The 24,332-nt window shown below is 37.0% G+C and overlaps 1 protein-coding gene across 1 annotated transcript in view; it reads right to left on the bottom strand.

The window, feature by feature from the left end:
• Nucleotides 1-255: 255 nt before the first annotated feature.
• si:dkey-1d7.3 (transmembrane protein 132D) overlaps nucleotides 256-24,332 on the bottom strand; it is a 48,361-nt gene continuing 24,284 nt past the window's right edge. The window contains exons 5-10 of the mRNA XM_012871155.3: nucleotides 18,793-18,936; nucleotides 14,185-14,393; nucleotides 8,466-8,646; nucleotides 8,201-8,314; nucleotides 7,923-8,114; nucleotides 256-3,266 (exon numbers count right to left, since the gene is read on the bottom strand). Coding sequence (XP_012726609.2) covers nucleotides 1,812-3,266; nucleotides 7,923-8,114; nucleotides 8,201-8,314; nucleotides 8,466-8,646; nucleotides 14,185-14,393; nucleotides 18,793-18,936 — 2,295 coding nt within the window. The 3' untranslated portion in view covers nucleotides 256-1,811. The remainder of the gene's footprint in view (nucleotides 3,267-7,922; nucleotides 8,115-8,200; nucleotides 8,315-8,465; nucleotides 8,647-14,184; nucleotides 14,394-18,792; nucleotides 18,937-24,332) is intronic.

Below are 24,332 nucleotides of genomic sequence, written 5' to 3'. Positions count from 1 at the left end.
CTTTTTGTGTGTGTGTTTTTTACAGTGCAGCAGAACTGAATCCCAACACTGGCGGGTATTTCCAACACAGTGACATTTTGGAGAATGATGACATCAGATTTAAATCCCATTCAGGAGTGATTAAACAAAATTAAATCCCACTGATTCCTGGCAAAGCTTCAGAGACTTAATCCAAACAATTAAATATGTTCTTCTTGGAATTGCTGCACAATCTAAAAAAACATTGGTTCAATAAAACTTCAACTGAGATATAAGAAAATGAATGTAATGTTTTATTATCAGGACTTTAGCAGGAAATTCACGTCACATTTTATGTTTAAAAACAGGAGAACATTACTTAAAAAAGGCATCACATTTATTGTATTTACATATGAAAATCTTTCAAATGAATATGTATTGCACTGTTTGACAGTTTATTTCCCTTATTTATTTATTTTTGTCCTTACACGTAGTACCAGCACGTCCTCAGGACAGACCTGCAGGTTTAACAACCTTTTTGTACAAAATGCTGAGAAACAATGCCCATCTCACACTCTGCTCAGACATCAACAAGGTATACGCTGGTTTTTGGAGAAGACTGTCGATAGTTTTTTTTTTTTTGGAGGAAAATAATAATCCTTGTATAATTTCTGACAGGTTTAGTTAGCATAAAAATATTATTTACAGGAAGAGAATAATCTTATACTGCATCCAGTCTGATGACTAACAAAGTCAGGACTGTTCCTACAGAAACTAGAGCATTGTACAAAAGTAAATAGGGATCAGTTATATTTTTCTTTTTTTTCTTTTTTTACAAAGAAATGTATAAATATTTAAAATAGAATACATGTCTATATTTACCTGACCGATTTTCTTTTTAATAGAAACTAATTTCCAAGTCTTTTATTTGCAAATCTGATTCGAGAATAAATATTTTAAACATATCCTTTATATAATTTATTTGTATAAATACATTAAGGTTACTGACCATTATTATGTTTGAAATGTTCATTTTCAGAATGGCCATCTCGTTTAGAAATACAGCTCCTTGAAAAATATTCATACCACTTGGACACTTTTTTGTTTTTGTTTCAATAACTAACATTATTGTGTTTTGTTGGGGATTTCATGTGAAAGACCAAGAGTATGTAGTGAATAATTGGGAAGGGTAAGGGAAATGACACATGGTCTTGAAAATGGCTTACAAATAAACAAATCTGCAACTGTGACACGTTCACAAATGACTTGAGACTGCAGATTTAAAAGCTGAAATATACAGCCAGAGCCAAAATAGAATTATTCAGATCAAGGCTTATTCATGTGCTAAGATAGCCCAATGAAAGTCACGCTTTAAATCTAATTAAGAAATATTTCAAAATTCATGTTCACAGTTGCTTTCCATCCAGTCTGAGCATGAAATAGTTTGCAAAGAAGTATCAGCACAGAATGGACACAGAAGTTGAGCTTCAAGATGTGCAAAGCTGGTAGAGATCAACCTAAAAGGACTTGCAGCTGTAGTTACAGTTATAGATGGTTCAACATAGCATTGACTCACAGAAACTCAACACAATTTCACATCACACTTTTCTGGATTCTATTTGTAAATGAAATGTGTTTTTAAAAAAAAAAAAACATGGTTCCTTTCCCTTAATCACACGTCGGATAATTCCTGTGGATTTCTTTTACACAAAATTGACAAAATAAATAAATACATGTGAGAATATGGTTGCAACGTGACCAAATGGGGAAAGATCAAGAGGTATGAATATATTTAAAAGGCACTATATTCCTCCTGACTACGTATGCAAACATATATGGCCACCTCAGTGCACTCACTGGGGCTCTCCTAATGGTGTGACAACAGGCCACGGCATGTCGGGTAAAGGTGTCTGGGGCTGAGCGGGGGGCTGCTGGGCTTTCTGGTTAGCCCAGTTTAAGTCCACACCATTCTTCTTCAGCGCAGCCAAGTGCTTGATGTCCAGCGTTGTGAAGGTGGTGAACTGGACTTGATTTCTCTTGCTGGTGGGAGAATGTAGAGGCTCGCTGCGGTGCGGCCTTGCCAGCAAAGTGGCCGATCGGTTTGCCATGGGGTCAATGGGCTTTGCTTGAAACTGGTGTTGCTGGGAGCTGCTCCTGCAGCGTCCCAGTGTAGCGGTTCTCTCTGTGACGGCGGGGACACTCACAGTCGGCAAAGACCCCTGCAGGCCACTGGGACCCGCTGAATCTATTGAATGGTGGGACTCGAGAGGGCGGTGAGGCTCCCGTTTCAGCGTTGAAGCCTGAGCCGGAGCAGCTGGAGCACCCGGTGGAGGGGTGCTGTGATTGTTGCCCCCCATCCACACCCAGTCATGCTTGTGATCCTTTGGGTCCGCAGTGGGAGCTGGGCCTTTCTGTACGGGAGTCTTCTGTTTGCGAAAACACAGTTTATGCGAAGCACAGTTAAGCAGAAATGCCATGATGGCGATACAGGAGACCCCTATCAAGGAATACATGCCAATTTCCAAGTCGGACAGGGCTTTGAAAGTCCTGATGAGGTCGCTCTCAATCACTTTAGGTGTTTTAGCTTTAGGGGACTCTTTCTCAGGTTTATCATCTGCAGGAAATTCATTGCTAGAAGATGAATTGGAATTAGCGACAGAGTTGTCAAGCATATTCCCGTAACGCTTCTTCTTCCCATCTCCTTTACTGACCAAACTCCCCGTTGGTTTGACGGTGTTCAGCTGTGTATCAGACCATAATTTCTTCCTTGTTGTTGGAGTGGCCATGCTAATGACAGTAGAAGCAGTACCTACTGTAGGTTTGGTTCTTCCAACCCACACGACAGGTGTTTGCACATATCTGTTTGGTAGCATTGTTGTCATGCTGCTTTCTGCCCCATTAGACCGTTGGGTGGTCACTGTGCTAATGACTGGTCTTTTATTCATCACTGTGGCAATTTTTTGCGACGTCACTGCTGTTTTAACTTCACCTGCTGCTTCCACATTTTTATTTGCTCCTCCTCTGCCGCTCTGGAAGTTGGTCTTGAGGATCGCCGCGCCCACCGCCAACTTGCTCTTCCTCTTGGACTTCTGGCATTCCTCGCAGATCCTCAGCTCCACCCTCACTTGCCTCCCACGGCCTTCGCCTTCACCTTGTGCCACCACGAATGTGGACAGGGGTGTACGCCGCACGGTGGCCACCCTCTCGTCGTTGGTGGAGACTGTGAGAGAGTAGACACCGCGGTCAAAAAGCTCCAGTGGAGCAACCGCCCCGTCACTGAACTGAACCCAGCAGCTGACCACTGCTTCCTGTAATAAAACAGAGAGGGGAAGAGAATAAATATGAAGCGAGGCATGTAGAGTTCATGAATATGTAATTTAAAAAAACGGGCAGACAATGAATATTCCTTATCTTTCACTGCGTGTTATTTTGATTTCCTCTAATAACACTGAATTCAGCATTCCTTCACGTTTATGTAAATATTCTATCCAAACTAACTTCCTACTCCTTAGCCCTTTAATATTCAGGTTAAAATACAAAATAATGACGCTCCCAATGAATGGATGGCAGATATTTCTATAGTAGGCAAGCTTTAAACACAAAACATGAAAATACTAAAATTGAAAGGAATTAAGAAATATGTCTGGGACAAGAAAACAAGGAAGGAAATAAGGTATTACGTACAAAATGGAAGGACAAGGGAAGGGTTGTAGGCCAGAAGAGGGGAAGGAATAGAGGGAGACTTGGGTCAGACAAAAGGAAGGAAGAAAATGTTGAAAACAGGAAAAGAAGGTTGGTTCAACCTTATTTTGTTCTTATGTCCTTTTTCTTTCATTGTGCCCTATGGGATAAATGAAAGGAAGCAAAGGCAGAATGAAAGAAACTTGAAAGGGAGGAGTCAGACACTAAGAAGGAAGGAAGAAACACATAAAAGATATAGGGATGAAATAAATAAAAAGAAAGGAAGGGAAGATCACAATGAAAGAATGAAATGGATGAAGGAAGATCGTACAAAAGGAATAAAGTGAGAAAAGGAGAAATTCTCTAATAATGGGTTTGGGAATAAAGTCTGGAACTACAAATGCTTTTCATACTCCCATTGTCTTTATGTATACATACTCAGACATAGAAAAGACTACAATAAAATTGTGTACTTTTCCAAACTACTTCGGAACTCTGCAAACTGTATTGATCTCTGCAAAAACATGGAAAAAAAATATACATTTGTAACTATGACCTTTAGTTTAAGTCTGAATATAAATCATCCAATAGTATGGCAGATGTCCTTCAACATGGCCAAATAGGTAGCGTTAAGGGTCACATCAAGAGTAGAATTAGGCAATGAAATGACATTACCACAAAATGACCCATTTCCTGTGACTAATGTGAGCTACTGGGTCGCCACAAACCTAACCTATATTTTAGATCTGACTACATTGTGAATCGCCCCGAGCATAACAGCTTGCTATCACAGACACAATTGGCTGGTCATCCGCAGTGGCAGGTTTATTGACTGGGGCAGAGCAGCAGTGGCAGTGCGCTGAATGTAAAAGAGAGCACGCCGATGGGCAGACGGCCACAGCTAAATGTGTGAGAGTTTTTAACACGATCATCTGTCTACCTCATTTTGGTCTCTCGCAGAGCTCTGGAGCTGCTGATTAGGGTCAAGACTGAGAACACGTTCACATTCAAACAAGTAAACACGAAGATCACTTGGTATTAAACACACACATATATATATATATATATATATATATATATATATATATATATATATATATATATATATATATATATATATATATATAAATCATTTCAGTTTTACAGAAAGCTCAGTGTCATTACAACGCTGTCCAAGTTATTTGTTTTGCACCCATTGCTTCTACTGGAAAAATGCTACTACTTTAAAACTCTAATTTGAATTTTCAGACTTTATTTTAGTTAGTTTTTTTATGTTCTGGGGTAAATATTGAATGCCTATGCTCTGATTGACAGACCAGAGCACAGAAGTATATACGTTACAGAAAAAAAGATTGACTCTTAAGCCACCTGTCGCTCATAAGTCTATCTGCAGGGCTTTCCATTAAATGTTGACCGAAAATTACAGGAAGTCAAGCTATTGTTATAGTTCTAATGGCCATGACTCTAAGTATGTTTTGCTGCTTTTCTGCAATATGTGCATTAGGTTTTTACCATGAAAAGAAACCAAGAATTACAGCCTTATTGTGTAATATCCTATTGATGTTTTGTTTTTTGTTTTTTTTTTTGGGGGGGGGGGGGGGGTTGCACTTTCATTGCCTATGTTTGCATGCACTGAGCACTGACACTGTTATTTACATGTTTTTCCAGATAGAATAAAGATTTTATAAATCTCAAACTGTGTTTTGGAAGAAATCTTTTTGTATTGTTGATCCATTTAGTTTACGTTTAACCAGCCCAAGAATTGCATATTTTGGACAAGAAACTATTACATATAACTCAGATTTTTTTCTATAGATAAAGCCCTCACACTCAGTACTAAACATGACCCTCTAAGGCTATGTTCAAACTGCAGATCTTGATGCTTAACTGATTTTTTGCTGAAATCCTATATTTTATTTATTTATTTATTTATTTTTTTGTGGTCGTACATACTACTAATTAAATGCGACTGCCATTAGACTTCTGTCTGAATGGTCCAAGACCCCAAAGTGACCCGCATGCGCTGATAACAGAAGGAGAGAGTAGTTTACGGAAGTAATAACAGGTGTAATTGTTACTGGGAGTGTTCAATAAAGCTTTGTTCAAAAGCAAACAAACAAAAAACAAAAAAAAAATCGTCGTCGATACTGCCGTCTCTGTGTTATTTTGAAGTTGTTGAGCAATGGGAGCTGACCATATTAAGAACACATCATAGCATGATGATGAAAAGTAAGAAAAAAACATGAGCTGTGACTGCCACTGCTGTAGAGATGTCTGTGTGGGCGTGTAGTCGGAACCAGGACATTGACAGAAAAGATGGGTGAAATGCGACGTGACCGCTCACACTGAAGATGCTTTGAAAACTATCGGATACATGTCCAATTTAGTACCAGATATGAAAGCGGCACAAATAAAACATTTTGGGGAGTGAAAAGATCAAAACTGGGCTCTTCACACTGCCATAAAAAAAACACATATGATTTCTACTTTAATTATTGACCCTCTTGTCATTCAGTACTATACCGCGCTTCCTGAAAAGTCACTAAAAAAGGGATTTTGCAGCATACTGTTCTTGTGGCAAATTGCTGTGAAGAAAAACCAAAGTAAGATGGGTATTGCAAACTTGCAAAGTTGCATCTTACTAGATTTTGAGACATCAAAACTAAGACCTACTTGGTCACTCTTGCTGAAACAGAAAACAAAGGCCTGCTTCTTGTCAGTCTGGTAGTTTAAAATATGGTAAAATCTGATTACCATACCATAACATCCCTTTATACCATTATTCCTTATGCATTTTATTTATTTTCAACAGACATGGAAATTACCATAAATACAAAATTCTTATTATCCTCGACATAAGTTAGGACTTCTCTTTTGTTATGTCAGATCAGGTCAGTAAGACTAGAAGGTCAATAAGACTAGAAAATTCAGCATGAGCACAAATCCTTTACCATTTACTAAAACTGCCTTAGAACAGTGGAAAGCATAAATGTGCCAGAGACTAAACCTGCACTGTTTGTCTTTTAAGATGCTTCATAATGGAAGAACTAATATTACTGATTAATGTCACCATCAATGATGCAATTCAATGTTTATGTGGTAACATCCAGCTATCTCAGCATATTGCACATTTTGTGTGCTCCTGGGAATCCCCTATAGCCCTTAGAGTTATTTATTTCTTTGCTCATTATTACACTATAACCCAAATACTGCAAGTCTAAAGTTTCTTCAAAGACTCAAAAATCCCTTCTTTTGAAAATAAAAGTATTCATAACTGGTGTGTGCAAATACTAAAGAGTTGGGTTTTTTTTTCCAATGCATATCAATGTGCTGAAAGGCATTTTTTTTCTAACATGTGCACAAGTTTTGATTTCAAGTAATTGAGTAGGAACCCTTGTGCAGACAGCAATGTATTCATTTTGTTAGTGTGTCTAAAGATGATCATGTTTATTCTGATGCTTTGTTATGCATGCACCCAAGTGAGTGATTCACACCTGATGCAGCTAATTAAAGAGAGGAAAATATCAGCAGAGGAATGCCTCGGGTAAAAAGCCTAGACTGTGAACGGTGTAAAATGTGACTTTTGGAAAACAAACTTGGTTTTGCACCACAGTAGCAAAATCTTAGACAAAATAATGTAACAAATAACACATTGACAAATATTCCTGTCAAACAAATACAATATAAAACACGAAAAGAATGCTTGTCTTTTTTTTATATTTTCAGAGAAATTTTTGCAACCTCAAGGAAATATGTTATGAACTAAATTATTATTCAGTTAACTAAAATGGAAGCTAAAATTAGCTTTGAGTAAACTACTCCGTGTGAACTAGTCAGCAGCATTAGCAAGATGTGAGTTTATTAAACACAGTAGCTGTATGCATGGAGACAAATTTGAGTTTAGAAGACTTTCTATCTAAAGCTCCGGTTTTGACAAAATACGAATCGCTGTGAAATATAACAGATACTGCAGCATCCAGAATGCTGTTGGTGAGTTTATAAAGAATTCTACTAAAAAAGAGGGCTATATTTTCTAATTAGTAAGACTCATGATGTCAATTAATAGCACAACCAGATATTAGGCTTAGGGGGCAATTACTTTTTGTTCCACCAAGGTTCCAAGTTAGTTTAGATAACTTTTCCCTTTTAACAAATCAAATCAAAATAATACAAATATGAATATAATCATCTGTTCTAAAAAAAAGAGGGAAACAAACCAAAACATTCACAAGAATCCATCACCCGTTCCAGTTATTTTATGCATAACCATTTTCCAGATTTACCTGCTTGAGCTCTGTGATTGTCTCCCTCGTGGTGGCGGTGGCGACAATGGCCCGGTTGCTCCCGGGGCTGAGCTGAAGAGACAGAGAGAGCCCAGAGACCAACTGCACCCCGAGTTCTGTCACGGTCACTTTATCATCCACCACCCTGATGGTCCTCTCAGCCAGGACCGACGACGTCAGCGGGGACAGCACCTGCAACCAAAAACACAGAAACGCATTAAGGTTGCTATAAAACCACAACAAACTAAGATGCACGCACAGGACCACTGATGCCTCGCCTGCACAATAGTGGTCCCCACAGCTCGTCCTTGCAGTGCCAGGCCGTCTTGCACCCTGGCGACATCAGGATCAGCTACTTTTAGAGAATACCGCACGAGGTTGGTCACATCCACCTGGAAGGTGAAAAAAATACAGCCAATCACTCTCAATGCTTGAAAATAGCACAAACCGGATCATCATCTGCATGTAAAGCTTAAACATTCCAAAAATGTAGGAATGGTATTTCTACAGGCTGGCAGGTGGTGAGGGAATACTCTGTTTTACCTGCCAGTCAGAGCCTAGAAAGTATTCAACAGGCTCTTCTCCAGTAAATGGGCCGGGCAGAACTCCAGAATCAGGCTGGGCGACAAAAGGTGTGAGCACCCTCACTGCAGAGAGCTGGTACTGTAACATACATCCCCTGCCTTTCCGCATGTCCTCATCTTCTTCACTGTCCCATGTGGATCTGACGCACAAAGACAACGAATAATCAGTCAAATACGTATCGCGACACAGCTATAACGAAAACTGTAGGAGAATCTTAAATTAGAATATTATCAGAAACTTAATTTTGATGGTAATGGCTTACATCTGATGAAAACTATAAATACTGTCTGCCTTAATATTGTAGTATTACAGGGATAATAACAATTTCTAAGACAGAGATGTGGGCCATCTGGAAAGTATGTCCATGTACAGTACAGTGTATTCACTTAATTCTTGGTCAGGGATCCTTTTGCATGAATTACTGCATAAGTGAGGCGTTATGAAGATGATTAGCCTGTAGCTCCGCTGAGGTGTGACGGAAGCTTTAACAGCGGTTGTCGGCTGGTCTGGATTGTTGTGTCTGCTGTTTTTCATTCTCTATGGGGTTGCTGGCAAAACGAGCACAGTGATGTCATTGTGTTGTATTTTTTTGGCAGTGTAGGCAGGAGCAAAGTTATGCTGGAAAATTGAATCAGTCTCTACAAAGCTTGTCAAGCTCAAGAAGCTTTAGGTGCTTTGAAATTTGCAGGCTGCACTGAATTTGAACTCGATAGAACCCAGTGGACCAACACCATCGGAAGACATGGCACTCCAAATCAAGATTTATTGTGAAAACTTCATACTGGACTTCAAGCAAGTTGGATGCTGTGCCTCTCTAATCTTCATCCTCACTTGGAAAATGATTTGGAAATTTAAGTCCACTGTGAATTGGTTGCTGTCTTTCCTCTATTTAACTTGAATATTGCTTTCTTCTGAATTAATGTATGCATTTTTACCTGAATATGCCATATTATCAATTCATATTTTGCAATATTTACAATATTTTCTTCTTTTCCCCTTTCCGATAATTTCTCTTCTGCTTTAAAACATAACTTTATATCTTTTTTTCATATTACTTAATCTAGTGTGTATACTGTCTAAGTGTTTTTGTCATTGTCATGCCCCAATTTCCCCATTATTGGACAATAGAGGTATTTCTAATTTTGGGCCATTTAGAAATAGTTCAGCCTTTTTTCATGCTTAGCCCAGGTGAGAAGCTTCTGATGTCTCTGTTTTCTGTAGTCGTGGATACATTCATGTCTGGTTGCTATCGGAGCACTGACTGGAGCCCAGTCCACGCTTAGTGAATCTACCCCAAACCCTTTGATGGCCGATGCTTCACAATCCTCTCAAGCGTACAGTTATCCCTGTTGTGTGTTCTTGTTTCTACCAAACGTTTTCCTTCAACCAAGCTTTACATTAATATACCTGGATATGGCACTGTGTGAAAAGCCGGCTTCTTTAACAAGGACTTTATGTGGCTTACCCTTTTTTGCAGGGGGTGACAGTGACTGTCAGCTGGACAACCGGCAAGACACCAGCCTTCCTAAAGTTAATGTAAGCCATAACATGGCAATAATATATATTTTTGCATTAAAACTTTATTTATTGGTCATATGTTAATTTCAAATTTTAGGTTAAGGCAAATCTTCAATTTCCATTGGTGACAAACCATAATGAACTTAAATATTATTAAACTTCCTAAATAAATGTAACTTTTTAATGGATTTAATGGATTAACTTTTTGAATTAAAACACCAAAATGAAATATGTTTTAACTGATATTCTTATTTATTAAGATTTGCTTGTGTATGCAGTTTGTAACTTATTGAGAGACATATTCTAGCACCAAACTAAACTACTGTTTCCGTCTCTAACCACAGACCGAGGCTGGCCATTTCCACTTGCTTCCAGCCCTTTCCAGACAACAACAGCATAACAAAAACATGCTGTTAATCTGTGAACTTCTGGAAGAAAAGCAGCAAAGCCCATCAGCGTTGTTGTGGCTGCTTTGGAGGCAAAGCACATGTGGAGTGACCTTTTTCCTCAAAATCAATTTAACTTAAATTAACCAAGATCCCACGGCTGAGTGGTTTGTTTATATGTGGTAGAGGTTAAGCTGTGAACCTCTGAGCAACGATCATATAATTATCATACACACAGCTGGTCCAGCCACACACCTCAGGTGTGCTGCAGGGTTGGTGGAAATGTTTTTACACTGCGGGCAGAAAGCTCCCGTCAAGAGGTAAAGTCCAAATAAACATCATTACTACTTAGCCTGTGGTCACAGCTTAACATGCGACGGGAATGCTGCATGAATTAAATCAGTGCGATTCAACAACCGCCCACAAAAAAAAAAGCTTCTCTTGGCTAAAACCTTTTGTCCAACTTGTGTTTAGTGACACCTCAGTCGCTTGTTTTCTGCAACAAAGTAAACACATTTACTTGCGCTTCTGTCAGGTATTGGTTTGATATTTAGCTTTAATTTTAATGAACCCATTTTCAAAAACACACTGTCAGGGATTTGTTACATCCACCCAAGAGTGGCTCCACTTTGAAAAGATTGCCAAGCAGCTAAACCTCAGTGTTTTATTTGTAAAGTTAACATGCTGAGACTTATTTTATTAAATATATACATATATATTTCAGGAAACACTTCAGGAAATGTGTGGCAACTAACAAACTTATTAAATGTTAATGAATATGCAGGATATTCTGCAAGCCCTTTTCTCCCCATGTCATGCATATACACACACATAAAGAGCCTTGAAAAGCACTGATACTGCTTGAATGTTTCCACATTGTGTCACCCTACTGCCACAAATGTCTCTATACTTTGAGGGCTTTTATGGAGCCAAGCGCTATGATTTTTTTTACAAATGAAATCCTTAAAACTGTAACATGCATTTGTGCTCAGCCGCCATTACTCTGCTTCCCCTAAGTAAGGAAATTATCAAAATAAAAACCAGTGCAACTATTCTGGAGGCCTGTAAGGCTTGTTTATAACATCAGTGAACGAACGAACTGTAACCTACCAAGTCATGGCTATCCACCTGTACTCACACAGTGGGTGGTGCTGACCTAAATCCTATGTGCCACGACACAGCTAACAACAGTGGAAAACTAACACAGCACCTAACTCTGAACACACCAACCATGTGAAACATCTTCAGCAGAGGCGGGGAAGCAGGTCAGAGTCGGGGGAATCATGGAAGGACAACAAGTGCAAGTCTCCAAAATACATAAGACTGAAGCTGAGGTTCATCTTCCAGATGGAATACAAACCTAAGCATACAGTCGAAGCAAATATGCTAAATATCAATATTTGTTAAACATTTTTGAAAACCTCGTATACCGGTAATTTTCTACCACTTCATAATTGTGCACTACTTCGTGTCGATCTATAAAATATAATCAAAATAACATCCCGCACTGTTTGTGGCTCTAACATGATTACATGTAAACACATTCAAGGTGTTTGAATACTTTTGTAAAGCCCTGTCACACTTCCTGTACAATTACTATTGAAATATGACGTTTCTGACCTATAATCTGTATGTATCTGGGGCTTGGTATTGAACTTGGGGGAGGGGAATGGCAGCTATTATCAAAGAGTATCGAGTGGGGGAAATAATGACTCTACTGTACATATCGATTGAAACCCTACTAACCTTTATTTCCAGGACATCTGCGTTGTGTCTAATGCTCACTCACTCACCGATGCAGTAAACACAAATGTTAATCTGGTTCTGGCTGACAACATACAGTTGTGACAAAAACCCACAGCACCATTGTAGATTTCAGTATTTTATACACGATACCCTGTGAAGCATTGATTAATCTTAAAAGTGGAATTCTTTAAAAGAAAAATGCGACGATTAGGTCTTTTTCAATATTTTTCAAAGGAATTAGTATCAGCTCAAAGGAATTTGTACCCTCATATGTTAGGTTTTAGCAGGTTATTTTTACACTGCATTGGCAGTGTACAAACCCCAAGACTATTTCAACATTTTTTAAGAGTTTTTCTTCGCCGACATTATGGTTTTATTACTCCCACAAAATGTATGTAACAATAAAATGTTGTATGAGTTTTCCAGCCTTTGCCTTCCATTTCCTCTGCGTCCTTCTGTTTATATTGCTTGTAAAAAAGACTCCTTATTTGTGAGGAAAGACTCGTAGGTAAATCCCTGGCAGCAAGCTACACAGTTGTAGGGTCAAAGTAACCTAAACCCATGACACTTTCAGCTACTTTGCTTGGCAGCTGGCTTCAGCGTCTTCAGTAGAAAATCCATTTGTCCATATTTAATATGTCCACACATTTTCTGTCCAGACAGCTCTATGCCTAATTTGGCTACGCATGGTAATACTAATATTAACACTTTACAATTTGGTATGTATAAATGTGTTTTCACACAGATATTAAAAAGTGAATCACAGGTAGATGTTTTTCTACAAATGTTTTTTTTTTTTTTTTTTGGATTTTTCACAGCTCTAGTGGCTCACTTTTTAACACAGTAGGCTGACAGGAAGGCGGATGGAAGAGGGGCAGAGACATGCAGCAAAAACTGGTCGACCGTGTCAAGCACTAAGGCCTCCGTACATGGGTCGCGCTACCCGCTGCGCCACCAGCGCGATCGTTTTTCTACAAAATCTGTGTTTTGTTTTTTTTATTTATGTAAGTAAAAATTAGACAAAAAACTATTTTTATCTGTTTTGACACATTCCTTGCCTGGACTTGTTTTGACACCAAGTTTTTGTGATAATCATTCTATTCTGTTAATTTTGTACAACAATACCTGTAAAACTACTATTTTGGATTCTGTAAATAAAAAAAAAAGAAAATAAACATCCATACAAACTATTGTGTTACAGCTTTATAAATGGCTTGAAGTCACAGCGGTAACCAAAACTGAAAAGATACAGAATGTTTTTGAGGTTAACGTAGGCTTTAAATTCTGCAAACTAAATAATGTCATGTCTACAAAGGAGGTTGGGAAAGGTTGAGACAATGGGAAATGACTTGCAAAAGCATAATGACCAATTTGCTTGTACTTTTTAAGCTTAACAAAAAATATATGGAAATTATCTGCTTAGCTGTGGCCTGTGTCAGAAATGAACAGGTTTTAATGCGCACCTCTCTGTGTGAATTTAAAATGTTCAGCGAACTCCACAAAGCTGTTGACAGTGAGTGACAGTTAACTAAGAAATTTGTAGGTCAAACAAGAGCACCGAAGAACACCGTTGAATTACTTTCCTTTTTGATCGGACTGTGGTGTGGTTCGCTGTGTGCCTTGCCTTGCATATGAAGCAGATATTCAGTTAATAAGTTAAGGTTTTCCAAATGCCACCATATTGATATATATTTTAAAACAGTATTACAAGAGGACTTGGAAACTTTCAGTTTATTGAATTATGTCATTGAAAGAAACTATGTGTGCATTGTATGATTGGTTGAAGGATGCAGTTTAATTATGAGCTCCATTTTATTCAGAAGATGACATTTGCAAGTGTGAAGTTTGAAAAATTAGCATCGTGATCTCTTAACGAAACCATACCTGAAATTAGTCACCTCCTTTCAACTAGCTTTAAATTGCATATTCCTTGAGAAAATTCATGAGCTCTTGACAGCCTACAGCTGACCTAGGAGACCCTGGTCAGCAGCTTGGTTTGGTGGTGCTTTGGACCGGCTCTGCCTTACCTCCTATTGCCAGTTGTGACGGGGACCCTCCAGCCTTTAATCTGACTAAGCTCAGGGTCAGCAATGTCGATGAGCATGGGCAAGCGGGGTATCCAGACACTCATCTCCAGCTGCGCGCTCAGGAAACCGTATGTGAAATTGAGCATCACGCTGCTTTTGCCTTTCGTCTCTTTCCCATTTACGAAAACATAGTTGCAGCGCTCTGACACCTGACGAAAACAGAAAGAGAGAGATAGAAGTAGAGGAAAAGTTGTTAAAAAAGTTCACAGTACACACTTGATTTGAAATGTGGCTTTGCTGTCTTTAGATGTTTTTCTAGATTTATTTAGAGTATTAGATGTTTGTTTTTTAATGTGAAGGTTCAAATAAGCAAGACAGAACTGTTTTTTGGGATGGCTGAGAAGCTAAAACAGGAAGCCGAGGAGCAATTTAAAATTTAAAGGGGTTGGAAAAAAACAATACTTTCTTGAATTTTATACCACTTCCAAAGTGTGAACAAAGGATCTCAGAGTAGTTGTGTCTGTGGTCTTAAGACACCGCTGTTACAGAATGTAAATAAGCCCTACTTTACAGCTGTTCCTGTGATGTTCTGCAGGAAGGAGCCATGCAATCCCCACCAGCAAGAGCAATGAGGTGAGACACAGCTGTTGGTGTGTTTTATTTCAGATTGGAGGCCTATCTCCACAGCCGCCTCACTTATCTTAACAAACCAGTGGCTCCACTGGGGTAATTGGAGAGCACTAGACTGGAGAATAGAGTGAAGCAATGGAAAAAAAAGGGTAGATTGGGGGGCCTAAAAAAGCTGGGGGAGGAGTGAATGCTAAGAGGAAGTCAAATTTAACTCTTGCAGAAATACAGACTGTGACCACTATCTGAAGACCTTTTCCTATAAAGCTCACTGATCAACAGTCTAAATTAACTACATGCATGGAAATTCTAGAAGGCATAAAATGCATTTTCTTCTGCAATTCTTTCAAGAATCACATATTCCTTGGTGGCTTCACTGGGATAACGTTGGATAAGTTCAATACCACAGGAACTATGAAGTTACATCTCAGTATATTACATTAAAACATAGATTTATTTAAGACATGCAAATTTAAAGATTAAAACTCATATATCATAGACTTATAACACACAGTGTTGTATTTCATGTGTTTTTTTCTATAAATGTTGATACTTATGGCTTGCAGTTAATGGAAACTCTCATTTAATTTAATTCCTCAGAAAATCTGATTACATAAAACCAATTAGAAATGACTTGTAATTCAGAAATTATCTGGCCCAGGTAATTATGAGTAAGACTGCTGACCTGACAGTTATCCAGCACACAGTCACGAAGACCACCCGCAATGAAGTTAAGCCTCACAAGGCTATCGCTAAAGAAGTTGGGTGTTAACAGAGGGTTGTTTAGTGGAAGTAAAAACTTTTGTTGAAAAAGATGCATAACCTCTAGAGACACCTGCAGTCTTGAGAAGATTGTGCAGCAAAGCCAATTGAACAGTTTAGGACAGACAGCAGAGTCAGAGCTTTAAACAGAACGCAAAATCCACTTTTTAGCTCTTAAATACATTTTCTTTCGTATGTGGAGTCTCCAGGAATTCAGAAAAGCTTAATGTAGTCTGTCCAGGAGCTGCATAGATAACTTTATATTCTGTTTGGGTCATATTTCTCAAGCCATTCAGTTTCCTCTGTTCTCTGTTTTTTTTTTAACAACTACATCACAGTATTTTTTGCAGAGCTGGTAATCAAGGTCATGGACATCCGGCTAATCAAGTTCATGAATCCGCCATTGTTTTATGTTGCTGTCCAATGCCTGAAGCAACAAATGAATAAGTCAAAATGTTTGGTTGTTGGGTTTGTTAATCCACACAATCCATTACACTGTCCCTCAGCATTCTACAAAAATGCCTAAACGAGTTGGAATGGAATGCTCTGCGACCTGGAGGGGGGTGAGGTGTGAAGTACCTCATTTGTATTTAAAGGGGCCGCACCAAAACGAGTTGCTCTCAGGTGCACCTCAGGACAGGCCTGTTCTCAGGGCCTGTGGAGCTAAATTAACCATGAATTAGACCAACGCATTATATCCGCTTTATATATGAAAGAGAATAACTGAAAAGCATGATATGTCCTATTTAATATTTGTGTTTTGTGGTCCACTCATTACACAAAATCTGACTAAAAACATGTTCAAATGTCCGCTAGCATTAGCTATTATTAGCTTCCTACTAGCCTTCATACTGGACAAGTGAAACATAACTATGGTTTGTTTAATCATAATGCTTGTTTTTGTTTTGTTCTGCAATCGTCTGATAGTGTCTCAAGGGGACAGCATTAATAGGAAACATGAATCTTAATTAATGATATTTTGTGTAACTTAAAAGCAAACTATCAAGCTAATTGCTATGCTATCATCTATGTGACCCAGAATCAGATATGTCCTTTCCCATCTATGTTACTTCTGGTCGTCATCTTCTTAGAGCACCCCTCCACCATTTTAAGTTAGCAATTCAAGTCTTACTTATTTCTGGATAAATAATTACATTAATCAAAAATTGAGTGCCCTAAATGTTATTTTTTTTATTTAGCAAATCATTCCTTAAAATGTAATTTTCTCAAATGTTTTATCTAACTTGGAGTAGCATTGTGAATGGGTTGAACACATACCAAATGTTCTAAATTACTAAAGCTAATTTGACTTCATCCCAGATTCTTTAAGACGAACATTGGTTCTCTACTTTAAAGATCCTCACTAAACTCTAAAATAATTGAACAATTTTATGGAGATGGTTTTCAACCATTTTTATTTGTCCTTTTGTTCTTTTGTGTGTACATAGTTCCTGAGCTTCTTTAATCTTAATTTTGTTTAGTAGTTTTAGTTAAGTGTTACTAGCCCATTAAAGAACAATCGTTGAAATATATTGTTAATTCAGGTAAACAAAATTATTAATGGTGTTCCCTCTATGTGAATTAATTTATGTTAATAAATTCTTATACTGCATTTGTATAGAAGTTGTCACTCATTTATTCCATATGTGTGCAGAGTTTGCTGTAAGAAGAATGCTAGAGCTTGAATCCCTCTTTCCCCTTTTGTCCTATTATCAAAGGCAAATAGGGCCGATATTCACTGGACAATAACTGACAGAGTGTTATTTTATTAAACATTAAATAACTTAAAAGCATGTAAAAGGACAACACCATTAAAATTAAATATTTCACTTTCTATGGAATTAATCTGTAGACTTACTTTCTGAATTAAAATACTGAAAGAAATGAATCATTCAATAACATTTTAATTTACTGAGATTCACTTGCACTAGCTGGAAATTATCTTTTTTGGAAGCACACTCTTGGACTAATGTCTTGTTTAATGTAGAACAGTAATATGGTTCAGTGAAGGATTTTGTTAAATTATGAAAATAAGTGTACAGTTGCACACTGTAAACACAAAGTTATTGTCCCTGTTTTTTTTTAACAGAGTGCAATTTTCTTTTTCTTTTTATGATTTTTAGACTGACAAATTTGAAGCACCTGAACTTAAATTTCTGGATTCTGTTCATGACTACTTCCAACCTAACGCCTAATGAGTGCAAATTTCCTATTTACTGTTTATCCAAAACTTGAGGAGAGAAAAAAATAATGCTGCTTTAATGACCACAAACCAACAAGCACACATTTAGTTGTGCCCATGTGATGTTCATACACATACAAGTCTTGTCCTGCCATTTACTTCATGTAAAATGAATCTACCATAAAAATTTAGTTGGCTGCATTTAAAGGTTTAAATGATACATTTATGCTGCTTTGTAGTTTTCCCTTTTCTGATTCCTTGGAAGGCTCTAATAGTGGTATTTGACCACAAAAAACATTAAAAAGAGATTAAGATATATTATAATAATAACTAAATAAAATCCTTTTGCCCAAAGAGGAAATCACTTTAGTCTGTCCCCATGCCTTCCTCCCAGCTCTTTTCTCACTCTTTTAATCTGTCAGAATTAATCAGTTTATAAGCCTTTTCTGTCAAATAAGAGAAGATATTTTCTGGTACAGATCACATATAGATATACTGCATATATACAGATATGTACCATTATATATACATATTTACAGAGGCAGTGACATTTTAGAAAAAGCTAAATTTTAATTTAGGTGCATGCAAAGAATTGTTTAGTAAGAAATCGGTTTTTAACTAAATTGCTATTGGCACAATTGGAGGTGCACTTAACAATTGAAACCCATAAAAAAGATAAGTGAAGCATTTTCTTTTATCTATTTTACTTTCTAGGTCAATCAGGCCTTTTAAAGACAAAGGTCCAAGTCTCTGTGGTTTATAATTATGACACAAAGAGGCCCATTTCTTTTAGCTACTGGCTGTCATGCTTGTAGAATTGTGTTCATTGCAGTAAAACTGCTGCAACAAGTGACATCTTAGGTGCCTGTTGAGATGCCAAAGCTCTGTTTGGGCTATACATTCATTGTTTTTGTTTTAAGGTTAAATGCTTGTAAGAAACTTTTCCAAACAAAGAGAAATCTACATAGGAAGAAAGAAATTGTCAAACAAAAACTAAGATCAACATAATCCTAGTGTTGACTGTTTTTCTGTCCCACCTTGAGCACATCCACCTCTGTTGATCTGCAGTTGGTGTAGTTTGTCACATCTGTAACGGTGCCGTTGGTGTCGACAGCAAGGGTTTTCACAGGAACTGACACCATTTTACCTGTCAGCATGGCAGTATTCAGAATATCTGTAGTCTGGGCAGAAAGAAGAGCATATTAAACTGGTGATACGCTGCACAGTGTACTTGTTATGTACATGAAAACATACAAATCAGTGGTTTGAGTATCTGCAAAAAAGTTACCCAATCAATTTGTCTGTTAAAGGTCCATTGTTTCATTTGTTTTGTTTTTTTGTAGACATTTTCTTACCTACAACAGGACCTAGCTGTGTCTAATTTGTGCTGTGGGCCAAAAGCTGTGTTGTAATGCTGGTTAAAGAAATATTAAAAATATATGTATAAACCAAAATATCCTCTTCCATTTTTTATTTTATTTTTTCCCATCTATGTTATTTCCCAAGGAGACAATAAAAAAGAATGAGAGAGACTCCCAGTTAATTATTTAAAAATATTATTTGCTATTACAATCTTGTTAAGAGATTTTAGCATATAATATACTAATTTGATATCAGCAAGATACATTTAAACGTATTGGATATTTTTTTTTTCTAAATACAATTACAATTTTCTAAATAAAAGTCCAAGATGAAAAAAAGGACAAATATCCAAAGTTTTTGAAGTAAATTTCAGATATTCTTTTTTTATCTATTTCATTACAAAATTGCATAAAGAGTCTTGCTCTTTTTTATGGTTTTTAGCCTTTGATGACGTATAGAAGGTTACAGAAACCTTGTTATAGAAGAGAAGCTGCATTACTTGCTGCTATGGAAGCAGAAGCAGATTGAATGAAGATGCACAGAATGTGGTGAGTGTGTGCAGCAGAGCCATGAGCCAAGCAGGGCTTAGATGCAGTGCTCTTAAACTCCAGTCTGGGGACCAATGACCTGCAACTTCCAGATGCACCTCAGCTTCAACACACCTGACTTATAGGCAGAGTTCTGTAGAGCTTGACTGCATGCTTGTGGGGCAGTTTCGCCATCTTATTCTGGAGTGTAGGGGAAGGAACACAACTGAAAGTTGCAGGACATCGGTCCTCGAGGATTTGAGCTTGAGACCACTGGCTTAGAAATTGTTTCCTTGCTAATGTTTGTTGTTTGGACAGCAGGATGAACTGCTGTCTATACAAACAGAGCATCTAAACCTACAAATAAAACACTATTGTCTTTTATTGTTTGTTTTTTTACCAGCTCCATAGTGACATTTCAGAATCGGACCGGACATAGCAGTGGTCATCGCGGCCAGCATCCCTCTGCAGAGCAGCTGGTTACCATGGAGACTGTGGACGTAGACAGGGTAGAGTCTTTGCTCTCAAAGACGTTACGCTAATTTCTTAGAGAAACAAATTTGTCAGGTGCTACTCACCTCTCAATGCTGTCTGATCTACTAACATAATACATTATACTACAGACAAGAGATTCCCATCTTGATTTCATTATTTAATTTTGTCATATATTTGAAATGACAAACAAATTACGTTCTGAAGAAAAAAATTGTGTGTTAAACAATGCATCAATATTGTTTTGTCTCTGCACTTGTGAAAGTTAGTTATTTATAACCCATATTTCATTTTTGTTCATGCTAAAGTTGGTTTGTGATAGATTGCTGCAGCATTTTGATGTGTCATGAGGGTATAAGGCAAAGAGAGTGCATCTATGTCTGTATTTGTAAATTAACCCCTCTGTAAAGAATATATCTGTCATTTTTTACAAGCCCATTCCTCCTCTAGGCAGAACCTGAATCAAGAACAATATGTTCTACAAACACGGACTTCCACAACATGGGAAATAGATCATTTTTGTCTCCTTTATTCTACTCAGGGTGTGGGAGACAGCTTTCATGGAGACCCTTCTGACAACGGGCCAGAAACACTGTACACATCTCACAGGCTGTTAGGTCACCATTCCCAAGTCTCTGTACTAAAGTAGGGATAAAACTGTCTAATGTATAGGAGAATGATAAAGAAAAGAAAAAAAGATTGTGAAACAATTATAGTTTTTCAAAAAAGAATTAGTCTCAAAGTAAATGACAGAAAACTCTCCCGATAACCTTTTGACTTTGTGCATTTACTAATGTTTACTTTCCACTTATTAAAAAAAGACATCTTTGAATACAGAAAGAACACAAAATCTCCAAAATTGGATAGTAATAATAATAATTGCCTTTAGTCTCTTTTGCCCCTTTAAAGTAAGATATGAAAACTAATTAAAATGCTAATTAGTGAGTGAAAATAACTTTGCAAATGAGCAAATATTCCTGTAAGTAGACATAGCTATATTATTTTGTTCTCCATTTTTCTTGTTGGATAGACTAGTTGACAGAAGATGTAATTTGACACATTTTACCATGGAAATCAACATCAGATTCTCCAGGTGTTTTCCTATTTCATACATGAGCAGGAATAAAAGGTAGAAAGAGGGCACTTGTTCCTTTAGATTGTAAAAGACGATAGAATGTGGTGTCCCTTTAATTCATTCATTAAAAAAATAAATAGCTTCAAATTAAATTAAAATATATCAGATTGTAAAAATATTACATATAATAAACTATCATGTAGGCTAACACACTCATTTGTTTTATGTCATTTAAGTTTATTTAGTTTTAATTGTGGCTAGCTGAAAATCAGATCAAACAATGAAAATACAGATGTTTGTCTCTAATTATCACAAAATTAAAGGAAATGCAAAATAAATCATGTTCTGGAAACAGTTATCTATACACTCTTGTCTCACAAGTACCTATAGTAGTCTTGTTTGTGTTTATTCTGTTAATTATTCAAGAGCTCATATTGCTTATAAATCACCTTGAAACTCAAATATTTCATTTTAACTTCTGGCTTCCACTTTTACGTTTTTGTAAGATCTTTGAAAATTAAATTAAAATTGTGAATAAAAGGTTAGGGCTGATCTGAGTTTATTTTTATTATGCATAAGTGCTCCATGGTATGAAAGTATTGGACAGTTTTTGGCAGATGTTTCCGGGGCAGTGTCACATTTTGAACCCTGCCGGCTTGACAGCTGCTGACCGCAATTCTAAAAGGACATGTTATAGTTCAGAGCAACGGCACTGACCCAAACATAAGCCAAGGGATCAGGGGTAGCAGAAAATCAGAAAGTAATTGCTGGACTCTGTGGTGATGCCAGTAACATGCTGGGAAAAATTCACAGGCTGTTTTCTGCAAGCTCAGCAGCGGTCCGGTAGCTCAAGTTTCTGTCCTCCGATTAACTTTTAACCCCACGAAAAAAATAGCATTTGATTTTAATCTTGTGGAAAAGTTTGAAATATGTATATTACCGGTAATTATTAGATTTACTTGATCAGCAAACAAGGATGAGGCCAAAATCCCTTCATCAGCTGTACAGCTTTCTAACACCAATGCTAAGATAAGATAGATAAAATATCAATGGCACAGAGGCTGTAAGGTATAGAACTTTTTCAGCAAAAATTAAAGACAAAAGCAGCAGTTGCTGTGGCAGCCAAAATCCTAAAGATGACGGCAACATTTGTTTCTCTTTGAGTTTGTTCAGGAAAAATAGATCTTTCTTCATGTGAATCCTTTTGTTGACTGAGATCAAACAGATTTCTACACAGATGGATGTTTAATTTATTTCGACTGTTGCATTATGAATCCACCTTGTAATATTTTATTATTATTATTATTATTTTTAGCTTTACCCTAGATTCAAGGTTTCCTCATTAGTTTCCCATTAAAGAAATTATTTCCGAACAGGAGAAAGCTCTCAGTCACAAAAATATATGAATCACTCGTTACAGCACTAGCATCCAATTATCTTCACACACATCTTGCTGAGTCAAAACCAGGCATAGTCCAGACAAGTCTACAACAATAGGTAATTCTCAGAGACAGGTGGCAAAAAAGAAACTTGGGGTGTTTAGAAGAAGAAAAATTTTTCAGAAACAATAAATGGTTTCCGTGATGATCCCTTAAGGATTTATTTTAACTTACTTTCTTACATAAACTGAACCTGATGTTGAAAACATTCTGGAAGACATAATGTGGAGACTTTCAGATTGCATTAAAGTGTGCACTTGTAGGTTCTGGCAGTTAGGCATTTTTCTTGGCATCTTTTTCGGACAGTTTTTGTCACATTACATTAGCTGCTCATGAAAGTTTGCAGATTTTGCAAGTTAGTGTGCTAAAAACTTAAACTAATAACAATGCTCTTTTTTACAAAAGTGTCTATTGAGAGCATTCATTTTTCAAAGTTAGTTATTTTCATGTCAGTGAGGTGTACAAAGAAGAAAACACACAAGCCAATATCAGCATTAAGGCTTCAATTCTCTAATGCAGCGGTCTGGAACTGAAAGCCCTGGAGCCATATGTTGCTTTTTAAGTCTTCCACAGTGACTCTTAAAATCTTCGGCCTGAAATTATTTAGGTCTGGGGAGTTTTTTAAACATAAAGAAGAACAAAAAAGTTAGTTTTTGCAGTTTTGCTACATTTTGTGTCATAAAATACTTGTATAGAATATATTATTCCATCATTAACTTTTTTTATTATCAAGCTTCAAATTCTGTGATTGTTTCCCCCTTTGTTTCTATAAATATAGAACATTACGTAAATAAAATCTTTTTATCTTTATTTTTGTAAAATATTCATGTGTAATTAACTATAAAACAAGCAGACTTTTGCACTAAGTATACATTAAACTTTATATCTATCTTCCAAAGGATTTGAACTGTGGTTTTTATTTTTTTTTTGCTGGCACTGGTACTGCCTCCGCTTCAATATTTGATAGTTTTGCAGTTTTGCTCATTTTGTTCCTGACTTTTTTAACAGGCACCTGCTGAAGGATGTGTCATATCCACCATGACTCAGTTCATCCCAGCCTTGGGGATGTTTTGAACCAATTTCGACAACAGACATTTTAAACTCGTTTTTATAATCTACTCTTAGTCTGCTGTTAGGCGATGTTGCTTTATGACTCAGGGAAATTATATTTTCCAAGAGTCACTTAGAATTACTTTGGTTTGATTTCATGAGAGTCAGCTAATCATTGATCCAAGTTTTTAAAAAAAAAATAAAAATAAAAAAAAAATAAAACAAAGAAGTACAATAAAATTTAAATATATGTGAGATTTGAGCTTGTCTGGTTATTACTTTCTTGGATTAATCAAAATACCAAATTCCAAAGAAAATCAAATTATAGCATTGGTTGAAGAACATCAATGCGACATGGTTGGTTTACAGGTACAAAGTTGAAATGGCCCCATAAATTGGTTTAGAGGCAAATTAACCAAGAGCCATTTTGAAACTCTAGAGAAATTTTACTTAGGAAAAGCCAGGGCAAAAATAACATTTCTATTATTTTCATTAAACCTTTGTTTACCAGGAAAGTCACCATTGAGCTTAACAATCTGTTTTTCAAGGGCGAGCTGACAAACTATTTGCTTTAAGGATTCACACCGTCTACTAATTGCTAAAAATAAAAAAAGACCAAACACTCTCTCTCA

The sequence above is a fragment of the Fundulus heteroclitus genome, chromosome 8 (genome assembly GCF_011125445.2).
Source record: "Fundulus heteroclitus isolate FHET01 chromosome 8, MU-UCD_Fhet_4.1, whole genome shotgun sequence".
NCBI lineage: Eukaryota > Metazoa > Chordata > Actinopteri > Cyprinodontiformes > Fundulidae > Fundulus > Fundulus heteroclitus.
This window is presented reverse-complemented; position numbering and strand designations above follow the sequence as displayed.